Source organism: Hylobates moloch, unplaced genomic scaffold (genome assembly GCF_009828535.3).
Source record: "Hylobates moloch isolate HMO894 unplaced genomic scaffold, HMol_V3 SCAFFOLD_15, whole genome shotgun sequence".
NCBI lineage: Eukaryota > Metazoa > Chordata > Mammalia > Primates > Hylobatidae > Hylobates > Hylobates moloch.
Genome location: NW_026652290.1, coordinates 9,028,972 through 9,051,833, shown reverse-complemented (window position 1 = coordinate 9,051,833; position 22,862 = coordinate 9,028,972). Strand labels below are relative to the sequence as shown.

Genomic DNA, 22,862 nt, shown 5'->3' with positions numbered 1-22,862 from the left:
CCATTTATCCTTGCAGCATTTGAGTTCCTACTGTGCGCAAGTCATCATGGATATTCCCTTAAAATAATGAATGAAGATGTTATCTACCATTTGTTGAGCACACAGACATTGTGCTAAATGCTTTACTTAAATCTTATTTAATCTTCAAAATGTCCTTGTGAGGTAACATTATTTCTTCCTTTTTGCAGTTGAGGTAACCGGGACTCAGGAAGTTAAATATCTTGCTCAGAGGAGAACCAAAGGTGTATTCAGATCTGTCTCCAGAGCCCATGTAGGCCTGCTGCCTCTTTCCTCATGTTTGATCTATTATAGGGCCTTCTCAGGGCTTTTTTGGTACTGTCTCTGAATTGGCCTCTTTCTTCTCCTCCTGATCCTGGTTCAAACCTTCCTTACCCTGTGTGAAATATTGCAGCAGCCTCCTTGCTGTTATTCCTGTCTTTGCCAGGTTGCTCCTGCCTGCACTCCATCCTGCAGGTGTCATCAGTTTGATCTTCCTAAAATAGTTTTCACTGTGCAGTCTCCTGCTCAGGAACAAGACTGCCTTCCTGTTGTTCCTGGATCAAGTCCGTCTGTGTCGGCCTGATGTTAAACTCCTTGCCTACCCACAGTTACCTCCCAGTACATTGCAATGTTAAGATGTTTATTTATTCAGTAAATATTTGACCATGAGCTACTTACTGGCTTTTGGAACATAAGTAGGAAAAGGTGTGGGATATGCTTCAAAAGGCTTATAGTTTGATGGAATAACTCATCTAGAATTCGTTACTTCAGCTAAGCTAGTGTTCTTTACTATTTGCTAGTCAAGCAAAGTTATTTCTGCCTCTGTTCATACTGTGTTCACAACTTACAGGGCTTTGTAGGCCTTTCCACATATTTTTTAAAATCCCCATAATTCAAGGCATGCTTAGGTACCACCTTTCTTTCTAGTTCACCTCTCTCCTGTCTATAATTTCTTATAATATTTATTGTGTAGATGTATATACCATTTTACCATTTAGTATCATGTCAGGTAATTCTTTGCACTTCTATAATTTCTGTACTTTTTACAAGGTACTTTTTTTTTGAGTCCCAGTCTGTTGCCCTGGTTGGAGTGCAGTGGTGCGAACTTGGCTCACTGCAACCTTCACCTCCTGGCTTCAAGCGATTCTCATGCCTAAAGTCTCTCAAGTAGCTGGGATTATAGGCATGCGCCACCACACCCAGCTCATTTTTGTATTTTTAGTAGAGATGGGGTTTCACCATGTCGGCCAGGCTGGTCTTGAACTCCTGGTCTCAAGTGAGCCACCGGCCTCAGCCTCCCAAAGTGTTGGGATTACAGGCATGAGCCACCACACCTGGCCTACAAGGTACCTGTATGTGCTTTAGCTTTTTTGAACCTCATGATACTGACGTAGATATGGCAGATATTATTTCCATTTCATAGGAAAATAAACAGATTCCAAGAAGTTAGGGGACTATTGATACCTATGTGGTTAGTGAGTTGTGAGGCTATTTTTAGATCTGAGCTCTTTTGAATTTTTGAAGGCAGTGTGGCCTACAGGAAGAGCAGGGCCTTGGAAGCCTAGATATGTTTGTGGTAATGGTGAAGGGTAGTAGAAAGCACAGAGGGCTCTGGGTCAGGTTGTTTCCAGTTTTGGCTCTACTCCTCACAGTCTTTGTAACTTCAGGGAAGTTGCTCAGTTCTCAAAGCCTCAGTTGCCTTGTCAGCATCATCCCCGGTCAACCTCTCAATGGGGTTATTGTAATGTCTATATATGGTGACATTGTTCTTAGCTAACTTTTATTTAGCACTTATTAAATACCAGGCGGTGTCCTGGATGCTTTGTATGGATTATCTCAGCTAATCCTCATGATACCTCTCTGAGATATGTTCTTTGTTACTTCCCTGTGACAGATGAGGAAATTGAGGCATAGAGATGTTAAGTAACTAGACCAAGTTTATGTAGCTACCCAGTGGTAAAGCCAGGAAAGTAGCCTGAGTCTAGAACCGGTACTCAACCATGGTTCTATAAAATGTCTTTTTTAAAGGTGTCCTGTAGACTGTAAAGTGCCCCGAACATGTGAGGTCCAGGCTGCAAGGTTGTGCCTGGCTCTGCCCACCTGTGTAATGGTGAATAGGGAAAGGAGGGGGCAACATGGAGATTTTGCAAAGAGGAGAGAGAGGATTTCCTAGGGGGTCTGGCCAGGACTGAAGATATGGAATTGTGTTTTGGGGCCATATTTCTGAATGTTGGCTATCATTCTACTGTTGGGCTACCTGGCCTATCTTAAGAGGGTAGAGCGGGGTAAAGTCACTGTTCTGCCAGTGAAGTAAGCCCAGTGCAGAAAAGACAGGCGTCCCTAGGCTCAAGGGAACTAGATCCATACCATACTCAGTGGAGCCATAGGTCAGACCCCAGGCCAACCTTGTTGGCTGTGTAGGGGCAGGGACCCTGGTCTTTTGGTTCCTAGCCCAAGATAGATGGGCCAGTGAATGAAAGCAGTATGGTTACATAGTCCCTTGGAGACCTCTCATTAGAATGCATAATCTCATTAAATTTAAACATTTCTAATTATAAAAGTAATACATGGTTATTGAAGAATTTTTGTGAAATACAGAAGCATAGAAAATAAACCATTTCATTGGGTCTGAGATGCTAGGAGGCAAGGCCAAGAGTACAAGGGGCAGATGACTGAGGTGGACTGGGCTTTGTGCTACAAGAAGAAAGAAGGGCTCTCTGCTTTTGACTACTGCCTTTAGTAATCCAGTTAAGTCTGATAACTCTTGGGTTTTATAACCTGGCCCCTTATAACAACCATAAAGGGTGAAGGGTGACTATGGCAACCTTTGCCACCCTTGTGGGAGGGGGCCAGGGTACTTGGCTTGCTTTGCTATGTGTGTGAAGTTGCCTCCATTAGTGCCCTTCCCTTGCTGCCTATTGGGCAAGGCCTGCGCCTCCTCTGGCTCAGTGTGAGATTGAAATCCAGGCTCTAATCACATGAATTTGGACCCTGAGTCCAGAGTTTAGAGAGGGGAGGGAGAGAGAAGAGCACCAGAAAGGTAGATGAGAGACCCTTATTTTGGCTGTGTGGAGGCCCTAGGCAGCTGATCACTTTGAAGTGTCACTTGATGCTTATGGGCCTACTGAGGCCTTACATCCTGGGGGAGAGGGAAACAGTGATGGTGAGTGGGTACAGACTAGGAGGACCTGTCAAGACTGCTTCCAGCCCTAGGACAGTGTACTGAAGAGTTCAGTGCTGAGGGTCTGTGGCGTAGGCCCAGCCCTTAGTTCCTGGCCCAGGTGAAGCAGGGGGGCACTAGGACCCAGAGGCTAGCACGGTTCCTGACAAGTCTAGAGCAGCACTAGCGCAGAGTGAGACTCATCAGCTGGCAAGCAGGATTCTGTGTCTCTGGGTTCAGGAATCCTCAGGCAGCAGAGGGGACTTGCTCCTCAGCCCCCATCACTGCCCCCACCCCTACCCTTGTAGGCCACCGAGTGAGGCCCATGGACTGGGGAGGGCTGTGCCTGACGACTCCTGTGTCCCTCTATGAGGGCCCAGCGCCCTGACCCTCCTGCCTAGGTTTCTACCTTTTCTCTCTGTCTTTGGCCAGCTGGGGGAGGGGGTAGAGGCCGGGTGAGCAACATGGCACAGAGCAAGAGGCACGTGTACAGCCGGGTAAGTGGCCCTAATCTGGGATGGCCCTGGAGGGCTGCTGGGGAAGGCCTGGGTGCCTGTGGACATCATTGCTGTGGGGGCTGGGGAGATAGGCTGGAGCTCAGCTGGGGGCACTCAGACTGTGTTTTCTAAGGAGCCCTCGAAGCCCTGGTGGTGTAAGGCTGGACAGGCTTCCCTTTACAGAGTTGATCCCTAAATGGGGACTAGCAAGGCCTGACTTCTGACTCTAATTGGCCCTCATACCAGGGGCTCCTGAGGGGATCCAGACTATCCTGGGGACTCAGAATGGGGATGATGGGTCAGAGAGGTCTTACAGTGAAGCCTTTCTTAAGAGCTGCTTTGTTATTTGTTACTTGCTTTCTCTTCTGAGATTGAATCTGTAGCTACTGTTGTGGCCCCCTGGTACTGAGAGGCTTATTGGGGTTGGAAAGTGGGGGAATCTCTGACTTTGGGTTCAGCCTTTTATATCACTGGCAATTCCTTTTATTGTCAGGTCCATGAGAACCATCCTGCTGTTCCAGGTGTGATTTGGGGTCCTGGAACCTCTGGGAACTACATCCTCACCTTCCTGGATGAGCTGTTTGGGGAAGGGAATTAGGCAATGATAGGCTGAGAGGTGTCCTGGCTCTTCCTTGGCTCTGCCAGGGCTCCCTTCTGAAGCTATTGTAAATGAGAGTATCAGAAGGGTCTCCCATAGAGTCTTTAGGATGATGGTACCACTTCATCATGCCTCATTCATCTGTTTGCTGCAAGGCCCCTGGTTCATGGAGTTGCTATTGCTAAAAATGACTTAAGTGTGATTTTCTTCTAAACCATGGGCCTATTTGGGACCTAATTTTCTATTGTGTTCAGTCATCATGGGTGTGCCAGAAGCTGAGAGCTGCCCAAGGACAGTGTCTTAGTCTGTTCTTTTGCCTTGCCCATCTGTGGAGTGATAAACCATTCATTTGGACCACTGAGCAGAGTCTTGGGGACAGAGTGAGGGGTAGACCACCCAATTTACTTGGCCTGTGTTTTCCTTTTTATAGCAACATAGCATGGAGAAGAATCTCCAGAGCTTGGGGATAGAGAGTTGACCAAACAAGACTCAGGCCAGGTAGAAGGGGAGTTGAATGGTTCAATGGGCTGTGGTGAAGCATCTGGGGTTTCATGGTGGGTTTGTGGATGGGGGTGGGAGGAGTCAGATCAGGAAGGAGAGGTGGTGACTTAAGGGTCTGGAAGGAGGCACAATTGTGTGCCTCTGAAAGGGTGAGGCCTAAGAAAACCATTTGAAACACAGAAGAGACAAATGACAGTGGAAGGGGAAACAGGATTCTGTAGGATCACCCACTGAATTGCCTGTCTTCCCAGCTCAGACTCCTGAGTCAGGGCATTGGGTTGTGGGGAGCCTGGTCTAAACTAAGTTATTTGCTTGAGCTTAATTCCCCTCCTGAGAAAAGAATTAAGGAGGCAGTGCTCCTGAGAAAGCAGCCATGTGGTGACATTCACAGACTGGTCAATGAATTCTGATTTGTTACAAAAAATATAAACTTAAAAATTCTAGCAGATTCCAGAGGAATTTGGAGAAATCTTAGAAGAGAATATCACTGATATTTTTTCAAAGGGGAATTTGGGGGTCCATCCAATTCTGTAAATGGGGTTTAAGAAAATGACTCTGGTTGTTTTTCAGTCCAGCATCTTGGCTGAGGCATTTCTTATACGTAAGAATGCCACCTTTGATCTGAGGCCTCTAACTGTCTATGTTTACCTGTGTCTTTCAGACGCCCAGCGGCAGCAGGATGAGTGTGGAGGCAAGTGCCCGGCCTCTGCGGGTGGGCTCCCGTGTAGAGGTGATTGGAAAAGGCCACCGAGGCACTGTGGCCTATGTTGGAGCCACACTCTTTGCCACTGGCAAATGGGTAGGCGTGATTCTGGATGAAGCAAAGGGCAAAAATGATGGAACTGTTCAAGGCAGGAAGTACTTCACTTGTGATGAAGGGCATGGCATCTTTGTGCGCCAGTCCCAGGTATTCACGCCCTTCTTTTGTGTGTGTGCATGTGTGCACATGTCTGTCGCATGTGCAGCTGATGTGTTGGTACTTCCTTTTCCTGAGCATGGGCATAAGCCTCTGGTTGGGAGAGTGGAAGGTAGTGGGGGAGGGAAGATTGGAGATGCATCCTTAGGGAAGCTGCCCTGTACTCTTGGTTTGCTTGGAGCCTGGGGAGGGGCCCATATTACAGCCATCCTTGATCTGGCTATATTGAATCTATTGATCTGGCTATATTGAATCTGGCCTCAGATCCAGGTATTTGAAGATGGAGCAGATACTACTTCCCCAGAGACACCTGATTCTTCTGCTTCAAAAGTCCTCAAAAGAGGTAACAACCACCCACTTAAAGTTGCCTCCTTATAGCCAGGAGGAGTCCCCAGGACTTCTCCTCATAACATGGGGCCACCATAGGTCCTACGATTTTTTTCCATCACCACCATATTCCCTTACTATATCTCCCCCTACCTCTCTATACAAGTACACACTTTGTTTCTGTTTGCTTTCTACAGAGGGAACTGATACAACTGCAAAGACTAGCAAACTGGTGAGTGGTTGGGGGTGGGAATGGGGAGTAATAAAGGGAGGGGAAGGAGAAAGAGGGGGGATACCCAGTGCTAGGCAGGTAGAAGTAGTAGGTGAGTCTGAGTTGCCTTCTAGTCTCTCCAACTTCCCTAAGAAGGAGGCTTTCTGGGGATTAATTGCTGTGTTAGAGTTACAGTAAAGGTGGTAGAAGGGAAAAACTCATAGGCTCCAGAAGTTCAGGGTCAAATGAGATTGAGCTGAGGGTGATAGGAAGGACAGGTCTGACCCTAGTAGTGTAGCCAACTTCCTACCTTTTGGTACCCAAAGATGCCAACATCTAAAGGGTCTGAGGGTAAGGTTAAGGTAGAAGATAGAGGAAGAAGCAATCTCCTATTCACAAGTGAATGGCAAGGAGCTGGGCCCTCTGCCTCCTGTTTTAAGCTGGATGCAGAGGGTGCTTCCTAGTTCTTCTCTGCTACTCTGTGCAGGATGTGTGAGGTGGGGCTGCAGACTCTGCAGCTTCTCTGGGCCAAGGTGTGAACATCCTGGAAGCTGATCTTTGAGGGACTATTCATCTCACCCTGACTCCCCCCTACCCCCGCCTAACCTGTGTAAGCCCAAGTTGGTCTTAACACCTATGCCCAGGACATCTGTTCTCTAACTCTGCCCTTTCCTACTCCTCATGCAGCGGGGACTGAAGCCTAAGAAGGTGGTGTGTTTACTATTTGTGCCTGGGTGGATGGGGGCCATGAGCCCCTTCCCCAGCTGTCCTGCATGTCCCTGGGCTGCTGCATGCATGTGTGTGTGACCTTGGGCTGGGATGGCCAGAGGAACTGGTGACCTTGGCTTTCAGAGTTCCTTTGAAGGGTGCAAGAACATCAGGCTCAGTGTCCACACCCAGGTAGCACTCATTAGGGACGATTCTCTCTGCCCCAGGACTCCAAGTCAAAGATTCCCCAGTCAAAAACTATAAGCATTTGACTGTAAATAGCAGCAGTGTGAAATAGATCATTTACTGGGTTACAGTGTGTTCTCACTTAGCCCGAGCTTGGACGACTGTGGAAGGATAGACTGGGGGAATGGGGCTGAGGAAGGTACCAAGTGAGGGGGTTTTGCAAGGAGATGGGAGGTCAGGGAACAGAGCATAGGAAGAACAGTCCCAAGTTGGAAAACCTAAGAGCCTTCATGTGCCTGCCTGTGGATGGGCACTGCCATAAATATCCCCAAACCCCACAACTCTGCCCCATCAGTCTGTCCCTGCCTCCTCCTTCCTCTGGTGGTGTACCTGAGGCCTACCTCCTACCCCTTGTAGCCTTTCATCAACCATCATTGGAGTGGGGCTCAATCATGTCACCTCCCCTCCCCTTCCCACCACAGACTCTTTAAACTCTTAGATCACTGCCATGACCACTTCCTCATACCAGCCCCTGCCTTGGGCCTCTGCCGAAGTTGTTTTTGACCTGCATGTGCCTGTCTGGCCTGTATGTACTGTGCTGTATGTACAATTCTGTGATTTCCCTGTCATCAGCCTATCTCAGGCCATTCTGACATTGCATGGAGAGCTGCTGGATTGGGGCTATGGGAGGGGAGAGGAAAACATCTCCTTTTCCAGGAGGAAACCAGCTCCTGGTTGGTAATGGGTCCTTTGGAGTCTTGCCTTAGTAGAGACCACATGCTGGTACTTGCTTTGGTTGGGAATGGGGATATAAGGAAAATAATGCTGTGAAGGATCCTGGGCCCATTTCAGAGTCATAGAAACTTTGCTTTGTCCTTTGATTATTGTCTCCTGGTTGGAGCTTCCATTTTACCTCAGGCCTTGAATAGAGAAGAGCATGAAACTATAGTCTGATATTTATGGAGTTCTGGCCACAGCCTGGTCTGACCCTGGGCTGGGGCCTGAGCAATGCCCAAATCCAGGGGCTTTGGCAGCTGCCTAGGGAAATGTGAGAAAGCCCAGCCTAGGCCACCCATGCTGCCCTTCTGCACTCATGTTGGAAAGTGTCAATCAGACAGTTGAGTGCCCCCACCCCGGGGCACCCCAGTCTTCCTCTCCAGTAGTTTTTTCAAAGCAGAGGGCCCCTGCTCTCACCCATGTGGATCAGGGGGCTGGTTCCAGAGCAAAAGAATGTGCTTTGAAGGGGAAGGCAGAAGAAAACTCAGATGTCTCTGCAAAGTGCTTAGTTCTTTTTGGAAACCCTTTAGAGACAGGCTTTAACCTGTCTACAACCAGGAGATGGTTGGAGAGGAGCCCAACAGTCATTAGAGCTGCTACTACACAGATGCGTGTTCCCCAGGGTTTCTTAGTCACTGTGTGTACTCCTCAGAGCTGAGGCCTGTTGCTGGAGGGGCACTCTAGATGTGTGTGCCAGATGAGAAGACTGTAAGGGTGTTGCCAGGTTGTATAAGAGACAGAAGTGGAGTTAATGGGGCTGTGGGTGGGTGGGGGGGGGGGGGGACAGAATGTGAGTATGATGAGAGAGACTGCTGGAGCAGAGAGGCCCTATGTCCCTCCCCAGTGGTGCCCTGGCCCCATAGAATGCCATTTCTGGGATAGCCCCTGGCCCAGTTTTTTGGAGCACGCTCTTGGTGGGCAAGGGAGGGAAGAGAGGAGCCAAAACCTGTTCTTTGGAGAAAGAAGCAGGACAAGCTCTGCGCATGACTGTCATGAGGAGGAGGAGCCAGCAAAGCCCTAGACGGTTGCTAGGTGACTGAGGAGCAGTGGCTCCACCCCCATGGAGCAGAGGAGGGTGGGTGCATGACGTCAGGTGGAGCTGGTGCTGCGGCCACTGAGGCTGCCATCAGCCTAAGCTGGTGAACTGGGCCAGGCACCGCTCCGGTGCCTGCCGGAGCCTGGCGATCCAGCTGCACGTCTGCCGGGGCCTCTGTGTCAGAGCGGCAGCCGTTTGCAGGCTGGGAAACTGCCGCACTGGGAAGCTGAGGCTGCATTGTTGGGATTTGATGCACTAATCTCCTGTCTCCGCCGCCTTTCCCTCTGTTCGGTCTCTTGCCCTCCCTCCCTTCGTCTGTCCTTCCTCCGTGTGTTTGTCTATCCTCCTCTGTCCCTCCTCTTTCGTCTCCTTGCTTTCTTTGGTTTTCTGCAATGATGAGACAGGCACCGACAGCCCGAAAGGTACTCTTGCTTGCTCTCGTCCTGCTGCTGGGTTGCCAGGGCAATGGTGGCAGCAGGCTGCTGGGGTGGGGGTGGGGGCTGATTGACTTCATCTGTCTACCTGGTCAGGGGAGGCGGGTGAGGACGAAGGTGGGTTAGGGAGAGGTGTGTGTCACCACTATGCCCCACACCCTAGGCATTTGCTTACTGCCTTGCCTGCTTTTGGCTCTGCCTGTGTTCCAGGCCTTATACCCAGTGGCCTCACAGGCTTGGGCTTCAGGCAGCCTCTACTGCATACCGGATCTGGGAGGGTTTTCTGTGGTAGAACCTAGGGAAGCAGGCCCATGTATCTCAGTGCCTCTAGCAGGTCTGCCTGCCTCACCCAACCTTTGCTAGAATACCTCTTGGTTGTTCTCCCAGTATCCCCCAATCCCCAGGGTTTGTATCAGGGCACTTTACCAGAGTGGGATGGGGACCCTAGAATAGTTTTTGACCCACAGCTATGGAAGCTTAGCCCAGGGTAGGAGGGGTGGGAATTGGTTTTTTTGGCCTCAGTGTATCCTGGAAATAGGGCCCAAAACAAATCTTGTCTTGGCTAGAGCAGTGAGATGCTGGGTAGCAAGAACACTATTTGGAAATTGGAGTTAATTGTCCACTTACCATTTTGCAGTAACATGAAGGGGCTGTAGTTTCTCTGTGCTGCTGCCCACCCCCACCTCCTTTCCTACAGCTGGGTGGGGTTACTTTGCTGAGCTCTGGGCTTCTGCTAATGCAGTATTCATGGTCCTGACACCTGAGCCTTCTTCCCTAGTGATCGGGACTGCTGCAGGATCTGGTTCTAGGGGAAGGGGGTTGGGGGGAGGGAGGACAGCAGCATTGTTCTGCCCCAGGGACCTGATCTCCCATTTCTGGGCTTAGATTACTCTTGTCACATGGAGTTTCTAGGGAGTTCTGTATAGAGTCTAGCACTTGAAGAGGCTGACCTGGGAAAGTCCTTGGGAGTGGTGACTAGGCGGGGCCTCTGGCTCTGGACTGGAGTGGGAGAGATGGTTCGCAGGAGGACTGGTCTCTTGGGACCTTCTCACTAGCTGCTTCCTTGTTCTGTGGCTCAGCCTAGAGATGGACTTCTGGGATTTCTGGGGTGTCTGAAGGGGTGAGGCCTGCAAGGATTGGACAAAAGTGGGAGCAGGAACCAAGGGGAGCAGGAATTCTGGGTTCCTGAAGTAGGAATACAGTGATTCACTGAAGGGAGAAGGGGATGGGATGGGGGGGAGGGTGGCTAACTGTAGCCCCATTCCTGTTACTTCTTCTGCTCTCATTGCTGTCCCTTTTGCTCTCTGTCTTTCTGCCATTGTCCTTTCTTTCCTGACTACTTCTCTTCTGGCTCCTGTTGCCTGTCCAGACCACAACTCGGCGACCCAAGGTGAGAAAACAGGCCCCTGTGTGAGCCACTGCTGAGTGTACACACACGTTTCAGGCGTGTGGATGTATGAGGGCACGTGTATGAGCAAGTGAAAGTTGGTCATAGTGCATCCTGGGTTCTCTTCAGAGGAAAGGGGGGGTTCGCAGTGCTGGCAGGCACCTTCTAGGGAAAATGGCTTTTGGCTTTTAGGAGGTTGTCTAAGCCAGTAGCTTGAATGCAAAAGAGAAATGAATGGGGTTGTGGTGGTTAATGAAAGCAGGCTTTCTTGAACAAGGGAATTTTGACCAGTTTTGAGGGGAGGAATTGGAAGAAAGATGAACTTGGCCATGTAAAATGTCAGGGGGTAAGGAGGTGAGTGCATCTGTGACAGGCCTTGGGTGGGGATCTCTGAGGATTGCACATGGTCTCTGAGTGTCAGCTCACTGGGAGACCTTGGTCTCAGCACTTTGAGCACATTGGCAGGCCTGTCTGCTCCAGGGCTTGAACTTCAGGTCAGCTCCTCTGCCCACCTTCTCCCCTGCCCCACAGGGGCCTGGATAGTGTTGCCAGATCGGGGGAGATGACAGAAGGGTTGTTTCAAGGGGAAGTCTGGGGGTACAACTTTCACCTTGGCTCTTTTACCTGCAGGGTCCCCTGAAATAGACTGAGAGAGGGAGACTCAGCTTGACTCCCAAAGAGGGCTTAGCAGGGGTAGAGAGCCTGACACCCCCACTTTTAGCCCAGCCTTCTCTGGAAATTACATTGTACTTTTTCCGTCTAGGGGTGGAGGGCATAGACCTGGAGCAAGGATGGGACTGAGAGTATTATGAAGTTGCTAGAATGATCACAAGTGGATCATAGAGGGGGGTTCTAGGGAATAACGGATTCTGCTCTTAAGGGTAGTGCCAGAGCTAGGAGGAATGTGGAGTCAGTGCCAAGCGAGGAGCCTTATAATCTTATGTCTTTCTCTTATCTTTCCCTCCCTCTCTCCTCGGCCTCCATCCTCCCCCTGTCCTTTGTCACTGTCTCTCTCTGCCTCTCTGTATCGTTTTCCTTGTCCCCTTCATTCTTCTTTTCTCATTGTGCGTTGATATTCTCTTTCTGCTTTTTCCCTTTTCTGTCTCCTTCCCTTGCCATATTCTCATATTCTGTTTCTGTTCCTCTTACTACCCCTATCCTCTGCTCTCTTTCTGGTCTGCCTCTACCCTCTCTGAATAGCCCACCCGCCCAGCCAGTACTGGGGTGGCTGGGGCCAGTAGCTCCCTGGGCCCCTCTGGCTCAGCGTCAGCAGGTGAGCTGAGTAGCAGTGAGCCCAGCACCCCGGCTCAGACTCCGCTGGCAGCACCCATCATCCCCACGCCGGTCCTCACCTCTCCTGGAGCAGTCCCCCCACTTCCTTCCCCATCCAAGGTAAGGCCTGGGGTAGGGGTAAAGGAGAATCAAGACACCCAGAGGCTTGTGGCTACCTGCTGTGTCTTGAAAATTTCCTGGGGTTGGCAAAGACCTAGAACTTGGATCAGAAAGGGTGAGGACGTAGCCTATGGATATCTTGCTACTGACTGAGCCACCCTTTCCTTTCTTGCCCTTATGCCGTACTTTCCCCATATATACTGTGCCACGGTTTCCTCTCAGATGTTCTTATGCCACTGACTTTTGGCCACCCCGGGGCTGGGTGATATTTGCACACTTTCTTGTGTTCTTTGCGCCAGCTCAGTGTTGGTGGAGAGGAGGGGTGGGCTGTGCACAGACCATGAGGCCTCTCCTTTGCAGGAGGAGGAGGGACTAAGGGCTCAGGTGCGGGACCTGGAGGAGAAACTAGAGACCCTGAGACTAAAACGGGCAGAAGACAAAGCAAAGCTAAAAGAGCTGGAGAAACACAAAATCCAGCTGGAGCAGGTGCAGGAATGGAAGAGCAAAATGCAGGAGCAGCAGGCCGACCTGCAGCGGCGCCTCAAGGAGGCGAGAAAGGTTTGACTCTGGATGAAGGGGGTGGTTGGGGCGGCCTGAGACCTAAGGAAGCATGCTGGAAACTAGACTGGAGCTGGAGCCTGGAACACACTGTGAGAAAGGGAGGCCTGGGGCATCTCTGTGCTTGTACCCCCTCCCACCTCCACCTCTTCCTCAGGAAGCCAAGGAGGCGCTGGAGGCAAAGGAACGCTATATGGAGGAGATGGCTGATACTGCTGATGCCATTGAGATGGCCACTTTGGACAAGGAGATGGCTGAAGAGCGGGCTGAGTCCCTGCAGCAGGAGGTGGAGGCACTGAAGGAGCGAGTGGACGAGCTCACTACTGACTTAGAGATCCTCAAGGCTGAGATTGAAGAGAAGGGTAAGGGGCCCACAGCTGCTGGGGGCCAAACGGTTGGGTGAGAACCATGCCTAAAAGTGTTAATGATCTTCTCCAGGCTCAGATGGCGCTGCATCCAGTTATCAGCTCAAGCAGCTTGAGGAGCAGAATGCCCGCCTGAAGGATGCCCTGGTGAGGTAGGGTCTTCAGTGCTTGCCTCTGATGCTTACTCTTCTGTCTCCAAATGTGTTAGAGCACCCATCGCCAGAGACTCTGACACTTGCTTTCCTCCTTCTGTCTTCCTCACATCCCTGCAGGATGCGGGATCTTTCTTCCTCAGAGAAGCAGGAGCATGTGAAGCTCCAGAAGCTCATGGAAAAGAAGAACCAAGAGCTGGAAGTTGTGAGGCAACAGCGGGAGCGTCTGCAGGAGGAGCTAAGCCAGGCAGAGAGCACCATTGATGAGCTCAAGGAGCAGGTCTGGGGAGCCCAGCCCCTCACCCATAATCTCCCACCTGACTCTTCTATCGGTTGATACCTCCTCTTTCTAGGTACCTTCCAGCAGCCCTTCTCCCCATCCTCCCCATAACACAGGTGGATGCTGCTCTGGGTGCTGAGGAGATGGTGGAGATGCTGACAGATCGGAACCTGAATCTGGAAGAGAAAGTGCGCGAGTTGAGGGAGACTGTGGGAGACTTGGTAAGAGAAGAGCAGACCCCTGACATCTGACTTGGAAGGGACCTGCTGAGAAAAAGATTGACATGTGACCCCTGGCCTTTGAGCAGGGTGTACGGTGAGGGACCCAGCCTGGGCTTGCTACCCTGACCCTGCCTTTTTTTTTTTTTTTTTTTCTGAGATGGAATCTCCCGCTGTTGCCAGGCTGGAGCGCAGTGGCGCAATAATCAATAATCTTGGCTCACTGCAACCTCCGCCTCCCAGGTTCAAGCGATTCTCCTGCCTGAGCCTCCTGAGTAGCTGGTACTACAGGCATGCGCCACCATACCCAGCTAATTTTTGTATTTTTAGTAGAGATGGGGTTTCACCATGTTGGCCAGCATGATCTCGATCTCGACCTCGTGATCCACCTGCTTTGACCTCCCAAAGTGCTGGGATTACAGGTGTGAACCACCACCCCTGGCCAACCCTGCCTTTTGCCCCAAATATGGTGTGGTGTCCTAGGAAGCGATGAATGAGATGAATGATGAGCTGCAGGAGAATGCACGTGAGACAGAACTGGAGCTGCGGGAGCAGCTGGACATGGCGGGCGCGCGGGTTCGTGAGGCCCAGAAGCGTGTGGAGGCAGCCCAGGAGACGGTTGCAGACTACCAGCAGACCATTAAGAAGTACCGCCAGCTGACCGCCCATCTACAGGTACCTGCCCACTGCTTGCTCTCTGCCCACCATCACCCCAGGGCTTCCTTATGACCCAGCTGTGCTTCACTGTCTCTCCTCCTAGGATGTGAATCGGGAACTGACAAACCAGCAGGAAGCATCTGTGGAGAGGCAACAGCAGCCACCTCCAGAGACTTTTGACTTCAAAATCAAGTTTGCTGAGACTAAGGCGCATGCCAAGGTCAGGAAAGTGTGTGGGTCTGAGGGAGCCCTGCCTGGGTTGAACTGGTATGGGGTTCTGGGCTTCAGATTCCTGGGGGAAGGGGTGCTTTGTGTGGTGTTTTGGAATACTCTGGCCTGGGCTTGCCCTAGAAGCAAGGGATCTGCTGGAGCAAGGCATGGGAATTTTGGGGCTCTTTCAGCCCTGGCTAAGAGTGCTCCTCCCTGTTCACAGGCAATTGAGATGGAATTGAGGCAGATGGAGGTGGCCCAGGCCAACCGACACATGTCCCTGCTGACAGCCTTCATGCCTGACAGCTTCCTTCGGCCAGGTGGGGACCATGACTGCGTTCTGGTGCTGCTGCTCATGCCTCGTCTCATTTGCAAGGTATGGCCAATCAATCACATGTTCCACAGAAATCTAGTGAACTTGCCATGAACCAGGCATTGAAGATGCTGAGTGAAGACAACAGAGTCTCTGCCCACAAAGAGTTTATGGTGTAGTGGAGGAACACAGCAAAGTCACCGATTAATATGTATTACAAATGGTGTGTTTTCAAGGAGAGATAGGTTCTGTGAGAGAGCACAATTGGAGGTTTGATTTAGAGGTGAGCAGGATGTGACTGAGGGAATAACGTTGTCTGAGGGCCAGGAGGTGCCTAGGGGTTAACCTTGGGGATGATTGGCAGGATAGCATTCTAGGTGGAGAGATAGCAGGAGTGGCAGCTTTAAGTCAGGAAAGACCTTGATTCCACCGGTCCCACTACCCTTTCATTTTCACATCCTGACTCCTCACAACCTCCAGTAATCACATCACTACCCTTTCCTCATGCGAGATTCCCCACCCAAGTAAGAGCTATTTCTACTTTCTCTGCCATGTGTGTCCATGCTCCCCACATAGTTAAGCTCTGAGTACTGTATTCCTGAGTCTGTGTTCTCCATCCTCTGCTCTGAGGCCCAGGTTCCCGGTGTTTTTTCCCACAGGCAGAGCTGATCCGGAAGCAGGCCCAGGAAAAGTTTGAACTAAGTGAGAACTGTTCAGAGCGGCCTGGGCTGCGAGGAGCTGCTGGGGAGCAACTCAGCTTTGCTGCTGGACTGGTGTACTCGCTGAGCCTGCTGCAGGCCACGCTACACCGCTATGAGCAGTAAGTGACTCCTGACTCCCTCACCCCAGGGTCAGGGGTCCAGGATTGGCCGGAACTGAGATTGCCTGGCAGACTCTAGCCTCACAGCGCCCTTCTCTGGTCTCTAGTGCCCTCTCTCAGTGCAGTGTGGATGTGTATAAGAAAGTGGGCAGCCTCTACCCTGAGATGAGTGCCCATGAGCGCTCCTTGGATTTCCTCATTGAACTGCTGCACAAGGATCAGCTGGATGAGACTGTCAATGTGGAGCCTCTCACCAAGGCCATCAAGTACTATCAGGTGTGGGGCGAGAATTTGGGCTTGGGGCAGGAGGCAGGGAAGCTTTCACTTGATGGGGGCTCTTACTAATATATTCAAGGTTGTTTGTCCCATGCTCGCTGCTTGAGGCGTGGTTTGCTCTTAGATGAACTCTCCATATGATGCAGCTGCTTGAGGGGTTTGGATTCTCTTGTACCTCCGGAGACCCATGATGACCAGGGCTCAAACTACAGTTTGGGAAGAACTCCCCACCCCCTCCAGGGCCTAAAAGTTGTCTGTTTGTTATCTCTCCTCAGCATCTGTACAGCATCCACCTTGCCGAACAGCCTGAGGACTGTACTATGCAGCTGGCTGATCACATTAAGGTGAAGTGTCTGGGCCAGTGATTGAGCCCCCGTGGAGATCAGAAATGGAGGGCATCAGGTCAAGAGATCAGGCACCCAAGAAGTGTCACATAAGACTAGGGCAGAGTTACCAAAACCATATCAGGGAAACTAGAGGACCTACTTATGTATGGGGGTCAGCAGAGGATGGGGACTTCTTAAAGATGTTGATAAGGCTGAAGGGCTCCTGCTGGGGGCTGATGATTGCATGCTTCTATCCTCACAGTTCACGCAGAGTGCTCTGGACTGCATGAGTGTGGAGGTAGGACGGCTGCGTGCCTTCTTGCAGGTGAGAACACATCTAGATCTGTGTGAGCTCCTCTTCTTTCTTAGTCCTCACTTCCTTACTCCCAGCCTTAATGCTAACTTGGTTCTCCATCCATTTTCTTTTTCCTGAGTAGGGTGGGCAGGAGGCTACAGATATTGCCCTCCTGCTCCGGGATCTGGAAACTTCATGCAGTGACATCCGCCAGTTCTGCAAGAAGATCCGAAGGCGAATGCCAGGGACAGATGCTCCTGGGATCCCAGCTGCACTGGCCTTTGGACCACAGGTTTAGGGCTGCAATTGGGGAAGGGAAGGAAACCGAATAGAAACAGGAGGGGCATAGCACTTGAAGATCTGGATCTGGTTAGGGGACAAAAATGGTTTTGGGGTAGCTGGAAACTGTGGTGCTGAACCCAGGGTTGACTCCTGAACTGACCTGTCACACAGGTATCTGACACGCTCCTAGACTGCAGGAAACACTTGACATGGGTCGTGGCTGTGCTGCAGGAGGTGGCAGCTGCTGCTGCCCAGCTCATTGCCCCGCTGGCAGAGAATGAGGGGCTACCTGTGGCTGCTCTGGAGGAACTGGCTTTCAAAGCAAGCGAGCAGGTGGGCCTGGATGGCTGGGTAGAAGGTGTGGGGAGAGTTAGTGACCAGTGTGGGGCTTTCACTTCTGCCCTTGGCTCCTGCAGATCTATGGGATCCCCTCCAGCAGCCCCTATGAGTGTCTGCGCCAGTCATGCAACATCCTCATCAGTACCATGAACAAGCTGGCCACAGCCATGCAGGAGGGGGAGTATGATGCAGAGCGGCCCCCCAGCAAGGTGGGTGGGAGATTTCCTTGGAGAAGTTGCAGAGGCCTGTAGGAGTAAGACTTGCAGAGCTACTGCTAGTTGTGGGAGGATGGGGAGACAGGAGGAAGGCATCTGGAGAGCGCCATCCTGCCTAGAAGGCAGGGTTTTCCCTGTAACTGGATCTCTCTGAAAGGAGCACACTGATGATCTCTTCTCTCCACCCTCACTTTCCCACCCCCCACCAACCATTCCTTAGCCTCCACCAGTTGAGTTGCGGGCTGCTGCCCTTCGTGCAGAGATCACAGATGCTGAAGGCCTGGGTTTGAAGCTCGAAGATCGAGAGACAGTTATTAAGGAGTTGAAGAAGTCACTCAAGATTAAGGTGAGGGTAGTGTAGGCTCAGGATCTGGGGGCCAGGAAATTGGTAGGACTCAGGAAAGCAGTGAGTGTTGGGGATCGGGACCAAGACGGTTTGGGAGTTAAGGGGAGAAGTGGGGCCTGCAATCAATGGGAGCTCTAGTGAGCCCTCAGGGAGCCTCCTATCTCATGGTCTAGCCCCCAGTTTCCAGGGACTGTGGGGAGGATGTCAGGGATCTAGAAGTTCTGTCCTTGTCCAGGGAGAGGAGCTAAGTGAGGCCAATGTGCGGCTGAGCCTCTTGGAGAAGAAGTTGGACAGTGCTGCCAAGGATGCAGATGAGCGCATCGAGAAAGTCCAGACTCGGCTGGAGGAGACCCAGGCACTGCTGCGGAAGAAGGAGAAGTCAGGCACTTTCCCTGGGGCCTTGCTTCCTCTAATCCTCCCCACTGCTGGAGCTCTCTGCCTCCTAACCCATACCCGCACTCAGGTTCTCTTATAGTGAGACTCCCCATTTTCTTTACCCACTGCCAACCCCATTGCATCACCCCAGCCTAAGCCTGTGCTGCTCTGCCCTGGCTCCTCACTGGCAGGGCTATTCCAAGGACCTCTCAGGACTGAATAGTCAAGGGGTGCTTTGGAGAAGGGACACTGCCAAAGCCCAGATTCTCTTTCACAGAGAGTTTGAGGAGACGATGGATGCACTCCAGGCTGACATCGACCAGCTGGAGGCAGAGAAGGCAGAACTAAAGCAGCGGCTGAATAGCCAGTCCAAGCGCACGATTGAGGGGCTCCGGGGCCCTCCTCCTTCAGGCATTGCTACTCTGGTCTCTGGCATTGCTGGTGGTGAGTACTGTGGAATAGGCAGCACTAGCATAGAGGAGATTGCCTTCTCTCCTGTCCTTGGCCTCTGCACCCCCCCTCCTTACCCCCAGGTATTCAGCCAGGAACATACTTGCACAGTTTCACTCTGTGCCAGTTTTCACCAAGTTTTCTCTTCCCCTGAAGATATGTGCTGAGTTTCTCTGGGCAAAGGAGGGCATTACTAAATTGTTAATGAGGCTCAGAATAATGATGACAGTTGGTCTCTAGTAAATGTCCTTTCTGGCTCTGTAATCTGACCTTTCTGCCCAGCCCTATATCCCAGAGGGTTGTCAGCCAGCAGCAGGCTGGGCTGACTCTCCTGGGGCATCCGGCCCTGCCCGATACCTGCTCTTGATTGCTTCTCTGCTTGGACACTGTGTTTTCTCACTGAGTTCATGTGGCTTCATTCTATGATGTGGTCATATCTTCCACTGCTGAATTATCCCAGTTTGACTTGGGGCTTGTGTTTTGACCTTTGTCTAATCACTCAGTATAGTCAGGGCTCCTCACCTAGAGTTTTTCTGGTTACCAGTTCTAGCCTCCCCAGTTTCCTGACTCAGGAGGTGGCTGCTGCTGTCTTTGTTCTCCTCTGCCCTATAGTTTGTTGTGTTTACTCTCCAGTTTCTCACTTACCCTTCTCACCTCCAGAAGACAGGCTTTTTGCCCTAGAATTAAACCCTTAGGGCCTCCAGACTTTCCGAGCTGCTCCCGGGTCTTGTCAGCTGACCTCACCTACATAGAGTCTTTGACAAAGTCTCTGTCACTGACACCCCTTGATCTTGGGAGGTGACCAAGAACCGTCTTGACTTTAGGCTCTTGTGGTACAGACAGCTCTGTGTTCTTTGGAGAGAGTTTCCAGGATTACTACTTTGTGATGTTTTTAGCACTCTTGAAACAAACATTATCACTCTTTAAACAAACATAGTTCTGAATTTATGAAACTTCCCACCAGAAAAGAAGGTCTTTTGCCTCAGAGCAATGGGGAATCCTTAGGAGCAAGGGAGTGTGTTTGCATCCCCAACTTAAGCTTTGCTGCTGGTGAGCACTAAGGGTGCAGACATATTGGGGTCTCTGGAGCATTCTCCATGCCCTTCTTGGAGATGGCGTCTGAGACAGGGAGGCAGGAGCAGCCTCATGTTCCAAGTACTTTGTACAGTGCACACTCTCTTTGCCACTGTTCTTCACACATTGTACCGTCTTGTGGCCTCACTCCTGTTTGGTGTCTTTCTTTCACACATATCTGCTCGTCCCCAAAGATAGGTGGCAGAGGGTCTTGTTAGAGAAAGTATGATGATTAGGAAAAGGGTTTTCCTGCAGGTTGTGTCCAAGATTCCTCTGGTGTGTCTCCGTAACCCCCAAATCACCTAACTCCTCTCTCCTCTTTTCCTGCTCCCCCATGGGCTATCCCGAGCACAGAAGAACAGCAGCGAGGTAGAGACCCACTCTGGTTGGGGGTTACCAGGCTGGTGGGAGTTGGAGCTAAGGGAGCAGAGTAGAGGGGGAAGCCAGGACTGGAGGTGGGTGATGGAGGGATGAGGAAAGGGGAAAAGTAGGAATGGAGCCCAATTTTCAATCCTTTCCACTTGGGGCTGATGACATTTTTTATGGTCCCCACAGGAGCCGTCCCTGGGCAGGCTCCAGGGTCTGTGCCAGGCCCAGGGCTGGTGAAGGACTCACCACTGCTGCTTCAGCAGATCTCTGCCATGAGGCTGCACATCTCCCAGCTCCAGCATGAGAATAGCATCCTCAAGGTGAGGGAGCCACGGGGAGGACTGGGATGGGGGATGGAGCATATTTGCCCCATTGATGATAGATGACAGGGGCCTCCTAGCACCTCTTACCACTACCCTTCTTTTTTCATCCACAGGGAGCCCAGATGAAGGCATCCTTGGCATCCCTGCCCCCTCTGCATGTCGCAAAGCTATCCCATGAGGGCCCTGGCAGTGAGTTACCAGCTGGAGTGCTGTATCGTAAGACCAGCCAGCTGCTGGAGACATTGAATCAATTGAGCACACACACGCATGTAGTAGACATCACTCGCACCAGCCCTGGTATGTACCTGCCAACCCCCAAGATGAATAAAACTGCCCCCTCCACTTGGCCCAGGGATTTAGCCCCTGCTTAGGTGGTCCCCCCACCACAGAAGCTCTTCCCAGCAGTGTTCTTTGGCTTCACTGTTCAGTTTGTTTGATTCACCCACTCTCTCTCAAGTACTTGTTCTGTTAGAGAGTCTCATACCTGCACCCCTAACCCTTAATCCAGTACAACTGCCTGCCTGCCTGCGCCTTGGTGGGCCTCACCAGCTTTCTCTCCCCACAGCTGCCAAAAGCCCGTCGGCCCAACTTATGGAGCAAGTGGCTCAGCTTAAATCCCTCAGTGACACCATCGAGAAGCTCAAGGTTAGCTCAGAGTTTGCCAGGCAGAGCTCACTTCACAGCATAAACTGGTGGAGCCAGGCACTTGTGGAGTTCCTCTGAGCCCAGCGCTATGCTAGACAGCAGTTGGGGAGGAGATGGAAGGAAAGGCAGGGTTCTTGCCTTGGAAGCTCACTGTCTCAGTGCAAACAGAAGACAGATTCTCATAACAAAATGGATAAACTAGGATAATCTTTAGAGTGACTGGTTCAGGCTTTAGCTTCCATCAGAGCTGAGATCATTGTGGGGTAGAATGGTTGGGCATGGCTTGCCAAGGGTGGTAGAATGTGAGTTGGGCCTTACAGGATGAGGACTTGCAAAGTAAGGAGGAGTGCTGGGGTGGGGATGGGGTTGGAGATGAGAGCAAAAGTATGGTTATATAGAGGACTAAGTCCCTGCCCCCTTGGTATTAGTGTCTCTGTGAAACCAGGTGGTCTTGTGCTAGCCTGTGGGGGTCCCATAAATGAACCCTTGTCTTCCTCTCCCCTTCCCTAGGATGAGGTCCTCAAGGAGACAGTATCTCAGCGCCCCGGAGCCACAGTACCCACTGACTTTGCCACCTTCCCTTCATCAGCCTTCCTCAGGGTGAGGGGGAGCATGGGGTGGAGGATGGGACAGTGTGGAGAGCTCAGGTGGGCCCCCTCTCCTCCAGAATTGGAAGAGGCCTTTGGAGTCTCAGGTCTAACAACTGCATACCTTGGGTTATCTGGCCAAATCTTACAAGTAACTCAGAAGTCCTTACAGTGCTTTGAAATTCCAATATTTTAGCACCTAAACACCTTCCGTGACTTTTGACACCAGGAGGGCCTCAAAACTCCCTTGTCAGATTATGTATCCCCATTCTAATTTGAAAAATGTGGTCACAATAGCCTAGGATCTCAGAAGCCCTAGTCACCCAGGAGCTGCCTTGGTCTCAGTGCTCAGGGACCCCTTCAGTGGCCCACAGCTCAAGTGAGCCCCTGACCTAGAGTCTTTTTCTCATCAACCACCAGGCCAAGGAGGAGCAGCAGGATGACACAGTCTACATGGGCAAAGTGACCTTCTCGTGTGCGGCTGGTCTTGGACAGCGACACCGGCTGGTGCTGACCCAGGAGCAGCTGCACCAGCTTCACAGTCGCCTCATCTCCTAAGCACTCCTTTCCCCTGCTGTCCCCTTCGACCCTCAGCCCTCTGGTGCCGCTCTGCCCGATGCACAGCCACCTCAGCCAGCCCCCAGGTAGAAACATGTGGGTTAAGCTCTTCCTACCCTGTTCAGCTTCACTCCCACCCTTTCAGCGTCCTGCCCCTTCACCTTGACCCGGGTTCCCCCACTCCCATTCCCTGGCCTCTGCCATAATTTGCTGTTCAACTGCTCCCTCCTTCCTGAGGGGCCTCAGGGCTTGTGGGGGGTAGGCTGAGACCCCACCACCAAAGGTTAAGTGAGGTCCCCTTGATTGAGGACGTCACCCCTTGATTAAAGCAACTTCTGCTTCAGTGCTTCCTGTGTGGTGTTGAGAGTGGGACTTGGGCCATTAAGCTCACAGCAGGAGTGGAGGAGAAGCGATGCTGCGGAAGCTTTGGCTGTATCAAATTTGAGGGCTCCTCTTCATGGTGACCAGCAGAATGCTGTTTCTAAAATTCATGTGCAGTAAGTTACTCTAACCAAGGAGGAAAGGGCTAGACTTAGGACTAAGTACCTAAGTTCATTTATGGAGTTAGGAGGGCTGGGAGGGTGTAGCCTCTGCCAACCCTGCCTCTGCTTCCTGTAGCTTCCACTGCTCTTTAGTCCAATTTTTGGAGTTGGAGTAATGATATGATCACCACCCCAGCCAATTTTCTGATGTACTGGC

The 22,862-nt window shown here is 51.5% G+C and overlaps 1 protein-coding gene across 8 annotated transcripts in view; it reads left to right on the top strand.

Annotated features, from left to right (window-relative positions):
- Window positions 1-22,506, top strand: part of DCTN1 (dynactin subunit 1) — a 30,377-nt gene extending 7,871 nt beyond the window's left edge. Inside the window, exons 1-32 of one of the 8 annotated variants that reach the window (XM_032178313.2) lie at window positions 3,350-3,657; window positions 5,418-5,663; window positions 5,937-6,015; window positions 6,197-6,231; window positions 6,898-6,918; window positions 9,322-9,339; window positions 10,721-10,741; window positions 11,939-12,130; window positions 12,491-12,688; window positions 12,846-13,050; window positions 13,127-13,205; window positions 13,326-13,485; window positions 13,602-13,706; window positions 14,187-14,378; window positions 14,464-14,580; window positions 14,794-14,946; window positions 15,543-15,703; window positions 15,811-15,979; window positions 16,255-16,323; window positions 16,568-16,630; window positions 16,743-16,892; window positions 17,054-17,215; window positions 17,299-17,430; window positions 17,657-17,782; window positions 18,018-18,160; window positions 18,435-18,601; window positions 20,036-20,050; window positions 20,237-20,370; window positions 20,487-20,670; window positions 20,939-21,018; window positions 21,529-21,618; window positions 22,026-22,506. In XM_032178313.2, the coding sequence (XP_032034204.1) occupies window positions 3,625-3,657; window positions 5,418-5,663; window positions 5,937-6,015; window positions 6,197-6,231; window positions 6,898-6,918; window positions 9,322-9,339; window positions 10,721-10,741; window positions 11,939-12,130; window positions 12,491-12,688; window positions 12,846-13,050; window positions 13,127-13,205; window positions 13,326-13,485; window positions 13,602-13,706; window positions 14,187-14,378; window positions 14,464-14,580; window positions 14,794-14,946; window positions 15,543-15,703; window positions 15,811-15,979; window positions 16,255-16,323; window positions 16,568-16,630; window positions 16,743-16,892; window positions 17,054-17,215; window positions 17,299-17,430; window positions 17,657-17,782; window positions 18,018-18,160; window positions 18,435-18,601; window positions 20,036-20,050; window positions 20,237-20,370; window positions 20,487-20,670; window positions 20,939-21,018; window positions 21,529-21,618; window positions 22,026-22,163 (3,837 nt within the window). In that variant the 5' untranslated portion in view covers window positions 3,350-3,624 and the 3' untranslated portion in view covers window positions 22,164-22,506. Of the gene's footprint in view, window positions 1-3,349; window positions 3,658-5,417; window positions 5,664-5,936; window positions 6,016-6,196; window positions 6,232-6,897; window positions 6,919-8,955; window positions 9,340-10,720; window positions 10,742-11,938; window positions 12,131-12,490; window positions 12,689-12,845; window positions 13,051-13,126; window positions 13,206-13,325; window positions 13,486-13,601; window positions 13,707-14,186; window positions 14,379-14,463; window positions 14,581-14,793; window positions 14,947-15,542; window positions 15,704-15,810; window positions 15,980-16,254; window positions 16,324-16,567; window positions 16,631-16,742; window positions 16,893-17,053; window positions 17,216-17,298; window positions 17,431-17,656; window positions 17,783-18,017; window positions 18,161-18,434; window positions 18,602-20,035; window positions 20,051-20,236; window positions 20,371-20,486; window positions 20,671-20,938; window positions 21,019-21,528; window positions 21,619-22,025 lie in introns of those variants that run through there. The other 7 variants (XM_032178308.2, XM_032178309.2, XM_032178310.2 and 4 more) reach the window with 7 other exon arrangements.
- Window positions 22,507-22,862: the final 356 nt, after the last annotated feature.